The sequence below is a fragment of the Epinephelus moara genome, chromosome 11 (genome assembly GCF_006386435.1).
Source record: "Epinephelus moara isolate mb chromosome 11, YSFRI_EMoa_1.0, whole genome shotgun sequence".
Lineage (NCBI taxonomy): Eukaryota > Metazoa > Chordata > Actinopteri > Perciformes > Serranidae > Epinephelus > Epinephelus moara.
The window spans coordinates 19,666,890-19,687,194 of NC_065516.1; the positions used below are offsets into that span (position 1 = coordinate 19,666,890).

The following is a 20,305-nucleotide window of genomic DNA, read 5'->3' on the forward strand; positions in this document are numbered from 1 at the left end:
AGTAGCTGTAAGTAAATGTAAGTAAATGGAATGTGCATTAAACCCACAAGCTCCAGTGTAATATACTGTATTAGGGCTCAGACAGATCATGCTTTGTGTGTCTCTATTATGAGTGTCTGCCAGCTTGTTCTGCCCCATGAGCTCTCGTGCTGGGGCAAGTCTTGGGAAGAAAAAAAAACAAGGAGCTCTGTCTGGCAAATTCACAAGGCGTTACAAAGTCAGCTCAACAATCGGCTCTTTGAGAATCCCACTTAAACATCGCATGAGCTGATCAGCACAGTAAAGGATTTTGTTTTGTGTGTCTTTGGACTCTTTACCTCCTAAATGAAACACATCAGCTTAAGTGTGTTTTTTATAAGCATTACTACTTACACAGGAACTGCTCTTTTTGCATAAGGCCACAGGCGGGTGCTTTGTTTGAGCTGTGCAGGGCTTTGAAAAGACTTTGCATGACACAATTTGCAGACAGAAACTATCCTGAAGGAGTTTTTGTACTTTTCTGCCGTACAAGGACAGCCAGCTGTGCTTTCTAGGTAGCTTTGTGGAAAACAGAGGCGATGCCACACCTCGTGACGGTGCAGTATGCGGGTGTGATTGTTGAATAAACATGCTGCATCTGATCTCAAAGGGCGGTCTGGCTCATATGGTTCAGTGTGTCAGGTGAGAGTCAGTAAGTGCTGCAGAAAATCAGACATTCCTTGTTAATTAAATGAGTTGAATGTCAATAGGCCATCAATCAATCATAATAGGCCTACTCATCAATCTTTGAATGATTTAGCCTTTTTAGTTGATGTTTCAGTGGAATTTAAGACAGCAGGGTCAGTTTTGTTCTTTAGTTGATGTTTTTGCAGCTTATATTCCCAGGGGTAGGCTATATTTATGTAGCCCATTTATATAGTTTTATAGGAGTTTGGAGACTAAATACACACATTTACTCAAGTACAGTACTCAAGTGCAATTTTCAGGTAGGCTTGTACTTAAGTTGAGTATTTGTAATTTATTTGATATTCTGATTTCGAACATGTAAAAAAGACACAAACATACAAACGAGCAGACAGACAGGAAGAAAGTTTTTACAAATAATGAAAAGCATAATGAAAAGAAATTGTCAGTGTATAGTGACTTTGATTTACACATTCATAAAGGAGTGGGAGGAAGTATAAACTTATTGACTCCACTTCCCTATAAGTCATTGAGTGGAATGAAACAGACAGCTTCCTTATATAGATAAAACTATACCTTAGACCTTTTTAAATATACAGTTCTAAATACCATTTAATTGTGTCACACAAATAACCCATGTATATGCAATGTATATATAGTATTAATTAGAAATATAGGCTACTATACCATACCATAGTATTAGTTTATGTTTCTTTATACTTCCACTATACTACATTGAAGAGGGACATGTTGTAGGCTACGTTTTACTTCACGGAAAGAAGAAGAAAATCCGCACACTGAATTAGAGCTCCCAGTAGGTTTTAATGACTAAAAAAGCAACGTTTCGACCCAAATGGTCTTCCTCAGGCTACTTCAAAAGAATGAAATGGCAGGTGGCAGGTATATATATAGGCTAAGAGCCAGGTGTCATCCCACCCACGTCATCTGTCAATCAAACAATCAGACAGTCGTTCAAGTAAGCCATATATAGGCATATGATGGCTACTTAGTATGCACAAAGGATTTGCATATCAATAAATGCAAAGAATACAGATATACAAAATAAACAAACTGTTATTGGGGAACACACAATACAAAAGAGACAACTTTACTATTAGACAAGAAACGTTTTAGAATATTTTAGTAAATATTTTTAAAAAAATTATAATTTTGTAGAAACAAACAAAACAAACAAACATGCGATTGCAGTTTTAAAAAAGAGTACAGTTTTAAACAGGAACACTGCTTGGAGAATAACAACACCAAATGTACGTTTTACTTCACTACATTTATCCTGACAGCTTAGTTTCTAGTGTAAAATTGTACTTAAAAATGAATAAATAAAATAAAATAAAATGATACCATACAACACATTTTGTGAAAAGTTTAAACCAGTGGTTCCTAAACCTTTTGGCTGGTTTACATTATTCAGATCAAATGTGCAAAAATAAAGGCTGTGTAATGATTAAAAAAATATTTGTTTGTTTGTTTGGGCCACAAAATAACATTTAAAGTGAAATATTTAATATCTATTCAGTGATTTCCTGCCTGAATGGAACACAACAGCGGATGTACCTTAGGCTGTCGCTATGGCAACCACCGGTACACTAAAATGGCGGAGGAGCAGCCAGCAGTGAAATACTTCAAACAAATTAGCTAACTTTTAGCGACATATTTAGCGATATTGTGTCCATAGCTTATTTTTGGAAGCTTAATAATTCGTGAAACTCGTCCTGCAAACGCCACATGTCTATTCTGACATTGAATATACGCGCTAATTAACTTTTCCACGTAAGTTTACGCTAATTAACCAACTTACTTACAATTAGCATAACGTTAACTTAGCTGTTTACCAACGTTTAACATTAGCTACACGAGTGGCTCGGTGCTTCTGTACCATGTCGGAGGAGCCAGAGACGGGAGAAAAATCCCGGTTTGATCCGTGTGTGAACACCCACAGACCGACATCAGGAAAGTCACAGGTATGAACACCTGCTGCTAAGAACACTGACACTTGACTCAGTAAGCATCAATAGTCCAGTCAGTCTGACTGAAACATGGGCCCAACTAGGAGACACTGCAATATTAAAGTTTCATAGTTTTTATTGGTCCTAATACCCTCCTGTATCATGTAATAAAATATACCTTCATGGATTAGGTGTAACATTCATTTTCAGGTCGGAAGCAAAGTTTCAGCCTTTTACAGTTACATGGTCTGGGTTAAATTATGTTAATATTAGAGGGTCTATGTACAGCTTTCCAACATATTTGGTGTCTTCTCTTAAGTTTTTGGAGTCAATCTTTTCAATCAAACACTTTTCAAGAGGATATTCTGATGTATTGTACCTGTGTTTGGGTTACTACTACCCAACAACCAATTTTCTTGCCTAATTTTCCACTTACAGTGTGTGCCACACTGCTCCTATGTGTGTACCTGCATCTAAACTGTATTCTTCTGTATATATTTTGTGTCTATAATGTGGTGCAGGGGAGGTGAAGGGTTGGATAGATGTGGAGATAAGGTGTGTGTGAGCTGATTGTAAGCAAATTTTCTACTCTATTTTATTATATTCAACTATTCTATCAGCATCGTTACTCTTGTTGTCATTATTTTTTCATTTACTTAAAACAATTTATGTAAATATAGATAAATTGCAAAAGCAATATGGAACGCTGTGCCTCATGCTGATGTACCAGAAAACAACATCCTGTACATCTTAGATGGGATGGAACAGGAAATACATACGGTGCAACAGTGGAAACTTCTATGTCATGGTCAATACATTATAGGAAATCAGTGGTGATTGTGATTTATGGGCCCAGGTCAGAATTTTCACAAACTGGTACCACCCAAGGTGTGAAATTCTAGTTTTGTATCATGAAAAAGTCTATCTCAAGATGATATTTCAACATGAACCCTTCCCAAGTGGCAGCTTGATCACTGAGATTAACCTTCAATGGCACCACCAGTTAAATCAAAGAATGAAAAAGCCAAGACATGTTTCAAGTTTAGTCTCATTTAAGTTCTCAGTCTGAGTGCTGATATGCTTCATGGTTTTCACTGACAAACAAATTTGTATGTGCAGAAAACTGAATGATAATATGCTTTTTAACCTAATTTTATTGATTGTTTTAATTAAAAAAAGATAATTTTGTGTAAAGGTACCCCCTAAGTGCACATGTACATTCAGAACAGGTCATATCTGATGATCTTATATAGGAAAGAACATCCTAAAAAGCTGATGTTTGGATATATATCATGTTCTGAAGTCGAGAAATGCACTTATTTGTGTGATGCTCTGTCATAATAACCTCAAATTTCGAGCCCTGAATTTACCTTGATCCACTGAGTGAGTATTGGTATATTTTTAATATGTTATTTGGATGTCCCAAGAGATCACAAAAAATCTTGAATGATTCCTATTGCAGTGTTCCCTGGGTCAAACTACAGACTGACTGGACTACAAGCAAAATTACTTCACATTTTAAAAACCATGTCTTCCTTGTACACTGTAGGACATTTCTCATGTGTTAGCGAGCATTTTCAAACACCTTTACACAAGAGACGTCATCGGGAAAGACACTTCGTCCAACTTCTTCAAGACAAAGAATGGACGAAGCAGCTACCATGACAGATATGTTGAGGAGCTTCAACAGGTGACCCAACAGCACTGTTACTAACACTGCAAACTGTGCTAGAAGAAATGTTATAGTAATACATATCTTTATTGTTATTATGTTTTTTTCTCAATCACATAGGCTCATTCTGAATACAGCCGGTGTATAAAAGAGGCTGACATGCTGGAAGCTCATTTAATTGAGGCCAGAGCTCGGGCTGCAGACACAGAAGGCCAGGCATTGTCATGACTTGATCTAATATGATATACTGCTGTAAAGATGTATCTGCCTACTGTAATTTATCTCTACATACAGAGATGTTATTTGATGTTACGTCTTCTGCCTGTTTGCAGTCGAATTAGCCTTTTCCTGGTGTGAAGACAACGACCTTCTCCAAATGAACAACCTGATTTCCCCTCAGGACTACCTACCTACACAAAAACCACGTGTGAAAGCACCAGCAGCGAGTACGTAACCCCCTTTTGGATTCATCTTGAATTATTAATGACCCAAGTGTTTTGCCTCAGCATTTTCACATGTCCTTTTCCTGTCAGTAAAATTGAATCCTGGCAGACCCACCATCGCCTACGCTATGCACGTGTCCAGGGAGCCTCAGGATGATGGTTATGGTCTAATGCCCAGCCCTGAAAAGATAATCCCCGAAATGAATGAGTCAGATCGCAGCCTGACGTTTGAATCCAGCTCAGATACCCCAAAGAGGAAGAAAACCCCCAAGGAGGTGAGGAGTCAGATGTCTACACCCCCTCGATTAGACAGAGCTATCAAGAGTAACACATTTTATAAGAATAGATTGTCATACATATAATTAAAAGGAGATAATCAACTGATGCAAAAGACTAATTGGAAAAAAAGGACAACAGGGAGAAAACAGGATATAAAAAGAGTGTTATTAAAAGGCGTTCCTTTGAGTTTTGAAAACTGATGTAAATGATGATTCTGATCTGGCAAGCCGAAGCTCCTCTGGGAAGGAGGGAGACTTGATTACATCAGCGCACTATAAATACATTTCAGACGCGGAACCAGACCAAACCCAGACCAAAGTGGAAGGATGAGCCGAGCGCAAAGGATCGGGCAGAGGGATGGGAACAACTTCAGAGGCTTAAAGATCGACACAGCTTCCTACGCAATCCTCGCTTCCTTTCTCCAAGTGCGCAGCAGGGTGGCACATCCCTCATCCGGCCCAGAGCCAAAGCGGGGAAGACAGGGCATGTGAGGAGAGGGATGGAGGAGCGCAGGTACCTGAGCCCTGGCCATCATCACATCATAATGAAAGCTTGTCACAGGGTAGGATATATAAAAAGGCAGGATATTGACATAGTGGGTCGCATATGAAAATCTTGTATGGGTTGATGAAACACAACAGGCTTTGGTCAGACAATCTGGCTTCAATATTAAGTGCAAACACAAGTGCCTCTTACCTTAGTGCAGAAAGCAGTGCACCTTGTGTGCCAAAGCAGAGACCTGACACTTGATATTGCTGGCATTATGTAGTGTATCCTACAGTGCATCTGCCAGGCTGTGTTCCTTGTTCTTATCTTACTATATAATGATGAAAACTCTGTCTGTCTGTGGGTGTGGGTGTCTGTCTGTCTGTTCCACGTTTTTCTCCTCACTGACTTGGCCAATCCATGTGAAATTTGGCACAGTGGTAGATGGTCATGGGAGGATGCGAATGAAGCAATATTACATCAATTGGCCAAAGGGGGGCACTAAAGCAACCGATTGAAATTACAAACTTTGAATGGGCATATATCCCCCCGTATGTCGTAGAGACATGAAATTTTGCACAGAGATGCCTCTCCTCATGAGGAACAAATTTGCCTCAAGAACCCATAACTTCTGGTGATACAGATTTCTGCCATTTTGAATTTTAAAACCGATCTCTTCCTAGGAAGTTTGACCGCATGAAACTTGGTGAACATAATCTAGGGACCAATACCTAAAGTTCCCTCTTGGCAAAAGTTGGAAAACTTACTAAAAGTGAGCTTCTATAAGGCAGTGAATATTGCAGAGGGTGTGGCTTATCACATAAAGACCCGATCAAACAAAATGGGGGCGCTAGAGAGCTAATTTCTTATCTAGGCCTAACCGCCATATCGATTTTTACTAAACTTGGTAGATATGTAGAACAGGACGCCTCAAGGTGACTGGAGAAATTTAACTCTAATTGGCAACTGGGTGGCGCTATAACACAAAAATGCTTAAAAATGGCTAAAATGCGACCGAGTGCTGTGGCTCCCCCTGTGGCCCAATGTTTTCTTTTTCTTTTTTTCCTAATTTTTGGTAAGTCATGGTATGGTATGCTGTACTCAATGGGTATGGACTAGTTACTAGTATTTTAGTTAGCTTATAAAATTGTTAAACATATTGTGGGTAGATTTTTTTTGTACCAAGCTTGCGGTTACTCATTACATCCCACAGTATAAAGCCTTGGCTGTATCCATGCATCCTCAAAAATCGTTCCCATGTAATACTTCCGTCTATTATAGTCCCCTTTACCAAGGAAACCACCGTTGATTTTCCCACCAATTATGCACAATGAAAATCTCAGGACAAAACATTTTTTCCATCTGACTGCCACATAACACTCTTAATTAAATCAGACTTTGGTCACATATATTTGCAGTCAGATTGATTCCTAGCAAACGGATGATCAAGATTCTCGAATGCATCCGAACACAGCTGTGAACCAGAGACAAACACAGATAGATAGAGGGCCATCTGAATGTGAAACAATACACATCCCTCAGTGAGAGCAGAGTGTGCATTCAAAGAGACGTGCTGACTCATATTCTGCCTGTGGATACAAACACTGCTGGCCACAACACTGAGAGGATGTAATGAGTACACTACTTTGCGCCTATTTCCTACCACGTCTATGTGAAGTGTGGCAACTCTGCAACACTAATTTGAAAATGTATGTGTAAAGTTCACGTTCATCTGTGAACATTATTCTTAATGTGCACACACTGTGGATGATGGGTGAGTATTATTGGGTCAGCAGGAAGATTCAGGTTAGCTACAGGGTTTTAATTCAAGTATGCTTTAACAAGAACCCCGTCCTGCTTCAGTCACATTAGTGCAGCTCCAGCTTTGATCCAACCCAAAAGCAACAGACAATCTTTGGCAGATGAAGACAGTTAAAATCAAAGAAGCTTGTTTTGTGGTTTTGACGTAGAATTCACTGCTGTCAGCGGCAGCTTGTTACCCAGCTCACCACTTCCTGTGAGACTGTCTCTAGTGAAAACAGATAAAATGCTCAGGTGTTTGTGCTCTTTCTCCCTGAAAGCTTCACTGATGATGTGGTCCCAGTCTTCCTTGCAAAACCCCCAGTGGTGGTTTTCACTGACTACAGTGTGGGATATGTTTATGAGGTATGTTTCAGTCACACAGAACAGGGAACATTTCAGAACATCCAAGACTAACTGTCACTCTGATAATGTACAGTCACATGCCCTATCTTGTTTTAGACGACACTGGAGCTGAAAAATTTGACTTCTGCAAGCCGCACTGTTCGGGTCATCCCTCCTACCACTCCTTACTTCTCTATTGGCCTGGGTGAGCTCTTCCTTCTGCTCTGATTGTATTATCCAGCTTCCTTATACCTGCTCCTCTTGGTAATGAGGAAGTCATCCAGTATGTTAAATGTCAGTGACTGTATCAAAGAGGAATGCCAGAGAGTTTTGAGAAATAAAGTCTCTGGAATGCGATCAGTGTTTGTTCTTGCATTCCTGTGTTACTGTTGCAGTCCTATAAGTGAACATCAGCACCACCTACTGTATCAAACAAATAAAGTATACGACAATGAAGTGGAAGCAGGGATTGATATCCAGATATGTTTTGGCAGGGAGGTTTCCTGGTGAGGGCGGCGTTGTCGCCCCAGGGATGAGCTGTAAGTACTCAGTGCGCTTTGCTCCAGACTCCCTGGGGGACTATGAGGACTTCATAGTGGTAGAGGCCCAGGCTGAACACCTGCTTGTGGTACGCATCGCAGCCAGACGACCCCCTCCAATACTCACATGTAAGTCTCATTACACTCTACCAATTTTACCTTGTTGTTTTGCTCATGTGTGTACTTTATTTGGTCATGCATTGTTGATATGTTTCCCCCTAACTATTGTGCAGTACCAAGAGTTCTGGACTGTGGTTTCTGTCTGATTGGAGGGGTAAAGTTTGTGGAGTTCCTGTGCCAAAATGTCGGCCTCAGCACCGGGACCTTCTGCATCATCCCTAAGAACCAGTGGCCAGCCTCGAACCTCAGGGTAAAAATCTGACAGTAATCTAAGATATTGTTTAACCCTTTGGAACCTGAGCAAATTGGCTTGATTTCTTATAAAAACATGGGGAAAAGGCAATGAGCAACAAAAGAAGAAATTACCCACAAAAATTAGCAAGAAATTAGTAAAAAAGAGAATGCCTGAAATTATATAATTCTGTTACAGTTTTAAAATGTAATAGCTTTTTTCTCTTTTCCCTAGTTTTTTTTAAAATATTTTTTTCAATTTATTTATTTTTTTGCAATTTGTGGGACATTTCTTACAAAGTTGCTCATTGCCTTTTGCTCATGTTTTTTTAAAAGACCACACCAATTTGCTCAAGGTTCAAAGGTTACTACTTGCGAAAGGCGTCTGAAAGCAGCACAAGAAAAGTGATGTCACTCCAGGTTTCAAAGGGTAAATCATGGTAATTGTTAACTCAAGGTTCCTGCAGATCCTTAAAAAGTCTTTAAAGGCATTAAATTTATTAATCTAACAATAAGGCCTAAATTGGTATTAAAATCTCTTAAATCAATCTTTCAGTTGTCTTAAAAATGCTAAGACATGTGAAGTAGGATTTTATTAATCATCATTGCACGACAAGCCAATTGCATTGCTAAATCTTAAAATAAGTAGTAACTTTTTCTTAAATAATTTACCAAATGCCTCTCGCAGTGATGTCACACAGATCAGGACAGTGAAACCAACAGCACACATATTTTGTTCCCATCTTGGATGCTCAGAGCAGAGCAAATTCAACAAAAAAACTGGCCATTTATCCAAGATTTCGCAGCATGTCTGCAACTGGTACAACACAATTTATACGAGGCTTTGTGTATTTGTTGTCCCTGCCACGCGCTGAAAAAGTCATGTTTTATGTCACAGTAAACATTTGGGCAAAATTCTTCCTAACCCTACATAACTGATGCCAGCTTGTGTTTTTTTTCTGGCATTAAAAAGTCTTAAATCTAACTTGTCTTAATCTGTAGGAACCCTGTAACTAATAGATAACATATTTCTCTCTTTCTTTTTATAGTCTGTGGCAAGAACTTTCTTCTCTGAGCAGCCGCCCTTTGCAGTCAGCCCGTCTCTTTTTGTGCTGCAGCCAGGAGAGGCCACTGTGGTGGAGGTGAGTCTTGTCTGGAGGTAAATTTATATTAAGAAGAGGGAGAAAAATATGTAGTAATATACAAAGGCTATTTGACTGGATCAACACTACAGTTGGTACATTAGTTCTACTAGCTAAGATTTTGTATACTCAAAATATAGTGGAACCAGCTCAAATGATGTGGAAATCTCTCAGTGTACTTCCCCGTTGGACAGAGGTTTCACTTCTATATAGCCGACTGTGTGTGCACAAATTCAGTCCTATAAATTCTTTGTGTTTCATATGTGTGTGTGTGTGTGTGTGTGTGTGTGTGTTTTCAGGTGGTTTTCTTCCCCACCACTGCGGAGAAGAGCTGTCAGGTGTTCACTGTGGTGTGTGACAACTGCCAGGTGAAAGACATTTCCATAGAAGGTGAATCAGAAAACTATAAAAAGAACAACGATTTGAAGTTTGTCCAGTGTGCGGTAATGTCTCTAAACTGTGTGTGTTTCCCAGGTGAGGGCCAGCTGATAGCACTTGAGCTTGTGTCTGTATCAGGGAAGAAAGAGCCTCCAGTGGTGGGAGAGGTTCACGACCTCACTGCAGAGCACTTTGTGCGTTTCAGCCCGTGTAACCCTCACTCTGTGCGGCGGAAAAAAGTCATCATTAGGAACAATGTGTAAGCCTCACACCCTCATATATCATCACCACGAAGCATGAAAATTAAGAGGTAAGCATGTAGGTCTTTGGACCTGTCTTGGACCTAAACTGTTCAGTGGTTTATGGACAAGCAGTCAAAGTTTCTGTGAGAAACTGGTGACAGAAACGAGACCACTCTTAAACTGGAGCACTGGGATTCAAGTCTCAGTTTTGGCAGCATTTACGTAGTTGAATTGTCCTCGAGTGAGAAACTAAACACTGGTTAACTGCGAGACCCAGGGCTGCTGCTCCATCGCTGACCTTGTGCAGCGACACACGTAGAAAAAGTTTCCCTTTAGGAATCGTTAAATATCACATTACATCTCTCTCTCTCTCTCTGACATTCTCTTTCTGGGGCTGAAGCCACTTGGAGCTGCCTTTCCACTGGCAGATCATGGAGCCAAACTTGCACCCTCTGCTTCCAGGGGAAACCCCCGAACCCTCCTATATCCAGTCCCACCTGGCCACAGACGATGTTTTCCAAGTCAGCCCTTTAACAGGTGTTCTTCCACCCTGTGAAGAACAGGAATTTCTGTTCACCTTCTGTCCCAAAGAGGTACACAAGACTCAGAGTGACAGAAAACAAGAATCAGGGGTTTATTAAATCACTAGTTATGTTTAGGAATACTGTATTTATTTCAGGTCCTATTCAAAATGTCTGTTTTCTTAAGTTGAAGGATTACCACAGTGTCTGTCACTTAGTCCTGAGGGACGTCCCCGAGCTGCCACCCGAGCCTAGTGACAGCAGGTAAAGTTCCTGTGACCTTTAACATACAGTGGTAGAAGTGTTTGTCATACAAGGTCATCACATACAAAGAGCTTTGACATCACATATTAAGTGGACTAATCAGGAGCTCCTCTGCTGTGCTTTTCATCTGACAAATAGTTGGATTGTGTCTGTGTGTGCTTGGATATCTAGTGTCCTTCAGCCTGTGCGCACTGGCTCCAAAGTAAGCGATGTCACTGTAATGGGGATAGAGGTCAAGGGGTCAACAGAGCCGTACCAGGTCCTACTGGAGCCCTACACTGTTGTGATCCCTGGAGAGATTTTTATTTGCACAACCACACGCAGGCGATTCAAGGTTATTTCAGTCACTTGACTCTTTATGTTAACCACAGTTGACATATTAGATTGCTTTTGAATCATTGTGTGACACATTCATGGTGTTTTTATGTCCTGTGTGTGTCAGATGTGGAACCACAGCAGAACCTGCATCTTCTTTCACTGGGAGAGAATGAGCAGCAGCAGCCACATCATAGAAGTAGAGCCCTCTGCTGGTACAATAGGTGTGTCACACAGTGCAATGTAAAATCACACAGAAACATCCTCCTTCATTTCATTTAGTTGATACATTGGTTCATTACTGATTGATTTGTCCTCCATTGGTCCAGAGGAGAACGAGTGCTTTGACTTCAACCTGATTTTGAATGGAGGGAAACCAGAGAGAGTTGTGACCAGCCTGGTCTGCCACATAGAGCACCACCATGAGCCCGTCACTTTGCCCCTGGAAGTCTCTTTTAAGGTAAGAATGAATCTTAACACCATCTCTAAATTACTAACAAGTCATGAGTCTAGTTTGTCTGTGAGCTGTGACTTCTTAATGCTTATCGCGTAATTTTGTTTAGGGTCCCACAGTGACCCTCAGTGTGCCCATTTTGGAGTTTGGGCTCGTTAGACTCAGGGAACAGACACAGACCACGCTGCACCTCACTAACATCACCCAGCTGGAGGCCTGCTGGACACTGATGGAGAGGCATAATAGTCAGCAGGACTCTCAGGTATTGTAGTGGATTGATATAGCAAAACATCTGTGATAAAATAACAAAATATGGCTTGTGTTAAGCTCATGGTGGAATTTATTTATTTTCTACATTTATATGAATCTTTGTGTCTCAGATCTCAGTGGAGCCATGCAGAGGTGTGTTGCCTCCTTTGGCCTCATGCACTGTGGATGTGATATTTACTCCCCGTTTCTGCCAGCGATATGAAACAGAGCTGGAGTTGACAGTGGAGAATGGAACAGGATGGTAAGGATGCTGAGCCACATACAACTTCTCTGTTCCTCTCTTTAAGATTTACAGTAAAATGTAGACAAGGTAAACAGGTTGCAATGTAACCACTGGGGGCATGTGCAAACAGACAACTTACACCCACTAGAAGTGCTTGTTTTCGCCACTGACAGGCTCAGATTATTATTTTAAGTGTCTGAAAATATTATGGAAAGGATACCTACAGATAGACCTTTTTGTCAAAGAGTAAGATCCTTTTTGTTTAACCAAAAACAGCCCAGAAACTGCTATCACCAAACCCACCAAACCCACCAGAAAATAGGATCCAGGTTGAAAAACACTGAAATTACCCTTAAAGATGTCCGCCTTTCCTTAAATAAGCATTGTATTTAAAGGCAGCTGGAGCTTAGGGGCTGCTAAGTGGTGCAGAGGGACCAGCCCCGACAACAATCATGATGTTACTCAGTGTCCCGTTGATAGCAAGTAACACTACCTGTGTGTTCATTGCAGTCACTTGTCAGTGCGAGCAGATGTGCAGTCTCCTCAGGTGTGCCTGCTGAACTGTGAGCTGCTCCTCTCTGATCTCTTTGTTGGAGTTCCTGCCAAGGCAGCCATCACTCTCTTCAACAAGACCCCCCTGCCTTCACACTTCAGCTGGATGGTACGCTGGCATTGCTACATTTTATCTCCACTTAATTTACAGTATGAGGAATGAATATTAAAGTCATGGAAGAAAACCATCTGTAGGCATGTTTGCAGTGCATAGTCTGTAAAATATGTATGGAGTGCATATGTTTGAGTACATATCATCAATTATATAGAATGGTTCTTGTTTTTGTTTCTGCAGATGAAATTGGCTGAAATTAGGATGTCTTTTATGACAAGTAACATTTGGTGATGTGAGTTTTACATTTCCCCACCAGGCTCAGCTCCAGGGTAAACAGGCTGAACTGTGTACAGCCAGTTTTGACCCCTCATCTGGCACTCTGGGACCTCATGCCAAGTTGGAGATCGCAGTTAGCTTTATTGCTCACACAGACGTAAGTACCAAACACACCAGAAGGTCACAAAAACTGTCACAAACCTAAGTATGTGAGGGCTGAAGTGGCAAATTTGCAGCTAAAAGATGCACCGATGTCTTTTGATATTTGTCTGTTTATCCAGCTGGAGCTGACTGAGGTGGCTGCTCTCTGTGAGGTCCAGGGGATGAACTCTCCTCTCGTTGTTAGCATCATGACTTCTAGAACCAAGACGCTCAGTGTGTCCTACTCACTGCCCAGTGTCTGGTAGTAACCTTGGCTTAAAGGGACAGTTCACCCCAAAATCAAAAACACATATTTTCCCTCTTACCTGTAGTGCTGTATATCAGTCTAGATTGCTTTGATGTAAGTTGCAGAGGGTTGGAGATATCGGCCATAGAGATGTCTGCCTTATCTCCAGTATTATGGAACTAGATGGCACTTGGCTAAGAGGGGAACTATGTATTTTTGATTTTAGAGTGAACTGCCCTTTTAAATTCTATTATCTAACCACCTAATAGCTGCGGTAACTCCTAAGCATACATGTGTGGTAAGTCACGGTCGCTGTTCTTTGCTTTAAGCTCTACCACGGACGGTGAGACCACCTCAACACCGTTACTTGACTTTGGAGATGACGTCATTTTGAAGAGAGCTGTCACTAAGCAGTTACTGATAACCAATCAAACAGCTATCCCTGCTCCTTTCACCATAGAGGTGGAGTATTTCACCTGTTGTGCCTCAAAGCCAAATAACCAGTCAGAGAAAAGGTACGGGGAGCTTGCTGACTGACTTGAATAATGGATCAAAGTGTGACTTTACTGTGCTGTAGTGACGTTGGCTGCATTTTAATTACAGATTCACATACGTCAGGAAGCCACTTCTCTTGGTTCAAGCAAAGAAAGTAGAAGAAAAAGCACATGAAGGTATGCTTTAACTTTTAATCAGTGTGCATGATTTTGGAATGAAGCAGACTGAGTACATACTCATGCTTTCTGTGTCTATTGGCAGAGTTTGTGAGCAGCCTGCTGGCTCATGGAAAAGGTGCAGCTTTCTTTGTCCTGCCAGATTCTGGGACGCTGGGACCTTTTGAGACCCAGACTGTGGATGTCACTGCCTACACTGACATGTGGGGGGAATACAGAGATCACCTCATATGCAAAGTATGACACTATACAGTGGGCTGCAACATAAATTTCAAGATTAGAAATTACTTTCTGCTACAAGATTAAGATAAAGAGCATCACTTTTTACACATTCATCTTCTTTAGTTTGTTGTAGACTGATGAATAATATTGAAATATAATTTTCCTCCTGCAGGTTGGAGACCTTGAGCCCACGCTCATTCCCATGCAGATGACAGTGACAGGCTGCCCACTCTACTTCCAAATGATAGGCCCACGTCCAGATGACCAGAACCAGGGACCAGTCATACGGTCTGTTCTTCTGTCCATTTCTCCAATTAAGATTCATTAATGATGCCATTATATCTTTATCTTTATCTCATTTGACACTCTGTTTGCATCATTAGGTTTGGCGCTCATGTATCTGGAGGTGATACAGTGTCTCATTCTGTTCGCATCAACAACCCCACCATGTTTGGTGAGTGAAATCATTAAAAAACATCCTGGTCTGAGGGCTACATTTTCGTCAACAAATTTATTACAAAAGCTGCAAATAGTTATTTTAACTCCTGATTCATTAGCGATGGTATTGGAGGAAATAACCCTACATTAGTTTGAAGGTCACCCCATGGTAAGTGCTTTAGTAGTCTAATAAGTGGCCAGTTATGAATACTGAGATGCTGCACTGAATGATTAATGTCTTTTTAATTTTCGGCTTAGTTTTATTTATTAATTGTATTTTAAAGGGGACCAATTATCTATTGCAGTGAGATACTGTAATTAGAGAAAGCCTATCTTTTTAGATTAGCAAGTCTTTAAAGGGGACCTATGATGCTTTTCCTTATTTTCTGTCACATATATATAATGTTACAATGTCAGATGTTCATATTAAATGTGACCAACATTTCAGATAATGAGGTCAACGTATGTGAAAGTAATCCTTGTGGGCAAAAACCTTTCCAAGGTTCTTTTTTACTTTTGAGACAAACTGATGTCAGCTCATGACAGATTTATGTGGACGGTCATCTACTCCAGGCACGCTACTGCAAACATATACATTACATAGCCTACACTGCTACATGTAGCTACATGCAAACACCAGGGAAACATGTTATTGTGGTTGCTGATATTAATTTCTCTCCACTTTTGGATCATATTCCTGCTGCAACTTGTCCAGTTGTAAAGACTTTGGTTTAGAAGCTATTATTGGGTATTTTTCATGGTATAAAGTGCAGCTATATACTCCATTACAGTCATTCCCCAGCTGCAAGCACACTGCTACATGTAGCTACATGCTAACATGAGGAAAACATGTAATCTTGGACACTGCTGTTGCAGTATGTATTTGTAGTCTGCTGTGACCTCTCAGAGCAACCAACAACTTTCCCCTCTGTTAACTTGTTTAATTGAAATCTTTATTTGTTTCCAGATATTCGCCTGGACTGGGAAACGTATAACATAGATCCCAATGACGGTAAACTGGTGGATGTTGTGGTGGCGTATGGAGACACCTTTCCAGTTAAAGATGCTGATGGTGATGAAATATTGAGCGGAGCGTTAAGGATTTCTGGTGGGAACCTTCAAACAGCCTGGGAAAGAAATGAGACCCCGAGCTCTGAGGGAACGAGCGACTCCCTCCGAAGTGTGACTGTGTGTACATTTTACACCACAACACAGATACACAAACATAAACTTTCATGACTTTTATGATGTTGCCTCTGGGAAATTCCTCCGGCTACGATGCCAGTAAGTAGGCCCACATTTCATTGGCTCTTAATCTTATCAATTTCAGAATGGGGACAAGGAGGAATATGTGTGTGAGGATGACTGTGAGGAAGAGGAACGCTGTCTTTATCCCTTTCCTTCAAAGAAAAAACTCATTTCTGTCCACATTACACCTCATGCGGGCAACCTCTCGGATTACCCATACTGCATCACACCCCAGCAAATAGTACGTTGATCAGATTTTAGCCACATGTGTGTTGCTTGTAGACATATGAATAATGATTTATTTTCTTTCTGGTGTTTATCGCAAGGTAATTCCAGCAAAGAGCAGCAGCACCATCCATGTTTCTTTCACCCCTTTGACCCTATCTGAGTCAGCTTGTGAGTCCAGATGTGTGGGCCTGGCTCGGGGCTTCATGAGTCTAGACTCCGAGGTAACATGCTCAATAGACTGAAGTGTCTTTCAGTGTTAAATCCTGGCAAAACCTAACAGTAGACGACTCTGATGCAACCTTAATTCCCTTATTATTGAGTTGTGTTTGTTTACAGATGGCTGCCTGTGTCCCGGGTAAAGTTGGAAGAGCTCAGGGTTTGGATTTGGAGCCTGTCAGGATGGATCTACTCGCAGTCGTTAAGCCTGCAGTGTAAGCAATTACAATCATACTAAGTCCCCAAAACCCCCAATGCATCCAAGTGAATTTATGTTTCCTGAATTAAAATGAGCTGAGGTTAGGCAAAAGGAACTCAGAGGTGGTCTGATTAAGTTGCATATCTTCCCCTTGGCTCCCTCTCGCTGCAGGCTGTTAGTGCAGATGGAGGAGGACGAGGGGGTGCTGGAGTTTCATGCCTCCGCCGGTGATTTACTGAGGGCAGAATCACAGAAGGTCAGTCAGAGAAATCTACAACACCAATCAACACTGCTCAGACACAATGAAATGTACACGAGGCATTGATCCCAAGGGTGTACAGTGTGTCCGACAAGTCACGCTTAGTGGTCTCTTTTCTGGTTGTTTTGCTCCGTAGCTCAGAGTTCATGAATTTGACATCGCACGGTCCCTTCAGCTGAGGAACAACTTAGAAATGCCCCTATACTTCAGACTGGGGACTCAGACTCCATTTTTAGTGCTCAAGCCGCAGCCTCGAGCCCGAACCAGCATCTCCAGCAACCCGCCTACTGGTGACGGCCAGCCTCTGGTGCTGCAACCACAACACAGCGTGCAGGTGAGATGAAGAGAGCTATTAGATGTTTTTAGATTTTAAGGAAAGGATGATCTGTTATCTTGTTATTCTTGTCAGTAAGTTGTACTCTCTTTTGTGTACACCAGGTGAAGGTGGCCTTCCGCTGCTCTCTGTCTCTTCTGGACCATGCAGACCAGGCAGACGAAGACATCCCTTCTGGGGTGACGCTGATTCATGGTACAAAAGGGGAAAGGAAGCTGAGGTTCCAGCAAAACCTGCTAATTCACTACAGCAACAACACCCTGCAGGTCTGACACTGTAGTGGAGAAAAGAAAATTATATAATACTATATAATCATTGGAAGGTAACTGACCTTACAAAGTTCATCTCTTCTCTGCTCTGTGCAGACGGTGCCACTCTGCGCTCATTTGGCTCTTCCTACAATGAATCTATCCAAAGACAGCATCAGCTTTGGGTTCTGTTATGTGGGACAGACACAGATAAGAGAAGTGAACCTCTACAGCCATGGAGCCCACACATACTGGAAATCAGTTACAGGTAACGACATCACTTCAGTGCTCTTACATTGGCATGGGGTCTGTTTGGGTCTTAAAGGGGGACCTATTCTGCTCATTTTCAGGTTCATACTTGTATTTTGGGTTTCTTCCAGAACATGCTGACATGCTTTAATGTCCAAAAACCCTTTAGTCTCCTCACACTGTCTGTGCTGGAACACCTGTATTTACCCTCTGCTTGAGAAGCTTTGTTTTAGCGCCTGTCTCTTTAAGTCGCCCTCCTGAAAAAGCTCAGTCTGCTCTGATTGGTCAGTGTTACCAGGGTTTCTGTATCTCTGCAACTCCGCACTGTCATTGCAGCTAGGGGAGTGACTGTAATGGAGTATAGCAGCACTTACTACTGTCAAAAATCATAAACAAAAGTTTCTAAAACAACATCTTCACAACTGTGCATGTTCCAGCAGGAACAGCCAAGATTACACATTATCCTGACGTTAGCTTGTAGCTACATGTAGCAGTGTACTTACAGTCAGGGAATGACTGTAACTATTGTATAGCGACACTTTCTAACACTTTCTAACTTTCTTAACCAAAATCTTCACAACTGGATATGTTCCAGCAGGAATATGATCCAAAACTGGGGAGAAATTAACAACATTGGCAACCAAGAGTACATGTTTCCCTGACATTAGCATGTAGTTACATGTAGCAGTGTACTTGCAGTCAGGGAATGACTGTAACAGAGTATATATGTGGCAGTACTTTCTACCATGAAAAATACCCAATAAAAGCCTCTAAACAAAAGTCTTCACAAGTAAACATGTTCCAGCAGGAATTTGATCCGAAACTGGGGAGAATTTAACAACATCGGCATCCAAGATTACATGTTTCCCTGACGTTAGCATGTAGCTACATGTAGCAGTGTAGGTTACATAATGTAAACACATGCAGTAGTGTGCCTGGAACAAATGACCATATAAAGAAATCTGTCATGAGCTGACATTTTTGCTCACAGGGATTACTTTTACATACGTTTACCTCATTATTTGAAACTTTGCTCACATTTAATATAAGACAGAATATGAAGGAAAGCAATAGGTCCCCTTTAATTTAGGCACAACTTGGCTAAACGAATGGATATAATGGATACTTTGGAAAGGAAATTATTAAATATATTTGGCCTATCTCATTATTTTCTGCAGCAGTAGGAAGGTGTCTGACTCTTCTTCCTTATTATAACCAGTTTGGAGCTTTTCCGTAGTCAGTTAAATATAATGAGAGAGTTTCACTTCAAATTATTGCCTTTTGTTTGAAGTTATAATTATATTGCCAAGAAAATTATGCCTCTGAAGTCACGCCATATAATGATGTCAGTCAGTAGTGTCAGGTATGACTCATATCCCTGTCCGCATAGCTTGTAAACCTATTATTGACCTGTGTGTTCCACTGTATGTGTGTGAGTGTAGAGTCAGATAAAGGAGACTCCCATGTGTTCAGAGTGACACCAGATTTCGGGCTCCTCAAATTGAGGGAGCTCCACGTCAGCAGCTACAGTCAGTGTCTCCAGATCAGCTTCACTCCCAGGTAACAAACCACAGACCACCATCACAACAGCTACACAGGGATCATGATGAGCTCATACTATGAACGTAATATCTAGCTAAGATTAGAGTTTGAGATGTTTGTATATTGTGTGTTATAGTGAGGACAGAGAGTTCAGGGCCACTGTGGTGATCCGGTCTCCTCTGGTGAAGATCCGCGTCACTCTGCAGCTCCAGGGAACAGGATCCTTTGATGAAGGGTACAGGTCCAACTAACTATCCTTATAACATCACAGTCACACAGTGAACACCTGCTGTTTCACCTGCTCTCTTTAAATCAATTGTGTTCAAGTCCTTTTATAAGAATGTAAATAAATATGAACAACTTGTCAGGTCTCTGTAATTTTATTACATGTAACAACTTGCTTTTAATAACCAAAAAAATATGAGACTGTTTTTCTATGAAGATAGTTAATAATGTAATATGTTGAGACTTAATTGCCAGTAGATATTCATAAGGTAATATTATTGTTAGATGATATAATACATGTAGTTCAAGGCACTTAATCACCTGTTATTGTACATTTATGTTACATAGAGGTATTACCACAGGTTGGTGATGCAGACTACTTTTTAACTTGCCAGAGTGTGTCATAATGATAAATGTGGGTATTTTACTGTGTTTCACTACCGAAATATTGAAGTGTAGCTCAATAATTTTGAACAAAATTAAAGGATAATTTTACTAGAAAATAAAAATGATATACAGTGGTGTGAAAAAGTGTTTGCCCCCTTCCTGATTTCTTACTTTTTTGCATGTTTTCCACACTTAAATGTTTCAGATCATCAAA

General features: G+C 40.9%; 1 protein-coding gene across 1 annotated transcript; it reads left to right on the plus strand.

Moving 5' to 3' along the window:
* Nucleotides 1–2,293: 2,293 nt before the first annotated feature.
* On the plus strand, nucleotides 2,294–19,934 carry dlec1 (DLEC1 cilia and flagella associated protein). Its single transcript, XM_050056739.1, has 37 exons — nucleotides 2,294–2,645; nucleotides 4,180–4,320; nucleotides 4,635–4,748; nucleotides 4,836–5,020; nucleotides 5,314–5,537; nucleotides 7,592–7,676; nucleotides 7,773–7,860; nucleotides 8,150–8,323; nucleotides 8,428–8,564; nucleotides 9,595–9,687; nucleotides 9,987–10,077; nucleotides 10,162–10,324; nucleotides 10,708–10,900; nucleotides 11,016–11,092; nucleotides 11,264–11,426; nucleotides 11,535–11,631; nucleotides 11,737–11,867; nucleotides 11,971–12,123; nucleotides 12,242–12,372; nucleotides 12,865–13,015; nucleotides 13,278–13,394; nucleotides 13,519–13,640; nucleotides 13,955–14,140; nucleotides 14,229–14,296; nucleotides 14,382–14,533; nucleotides 14,691–14,806; nucleotides 14,902–14,972; nucleotides 15,924–16,144; nucleotides 16,287–16,445; nucleotides 16,531–16,653; nucleotides 16,769–16,863; nucleotides 17,019–17,103; nucleotides 17,243–17,440; nucleotides 17,545–17,706; nucleotides 17,806–17,956; nucleotides 19,380–19,497; nucleotides 19,616–19,934. The coding sequence occupies exons 3-37, from the start codon at nucleotides 4,679–4,681 to the stop codon at nucleotides 19,728–19,730; spliced, it is 4,665 nt and encodes a 1,554-aa protein (XP_049912696.1). The 5' UTR covers nucleotides 2,294–2,645; nucleotides 4,180–4,320; nucleotides 4,635–4,678; the 3' UTR covers nucleotides 19,731–19,934.
* The last annotated feature ends 371 nt before the right edge of the window (nucleotides 19,935–20,305 follow it).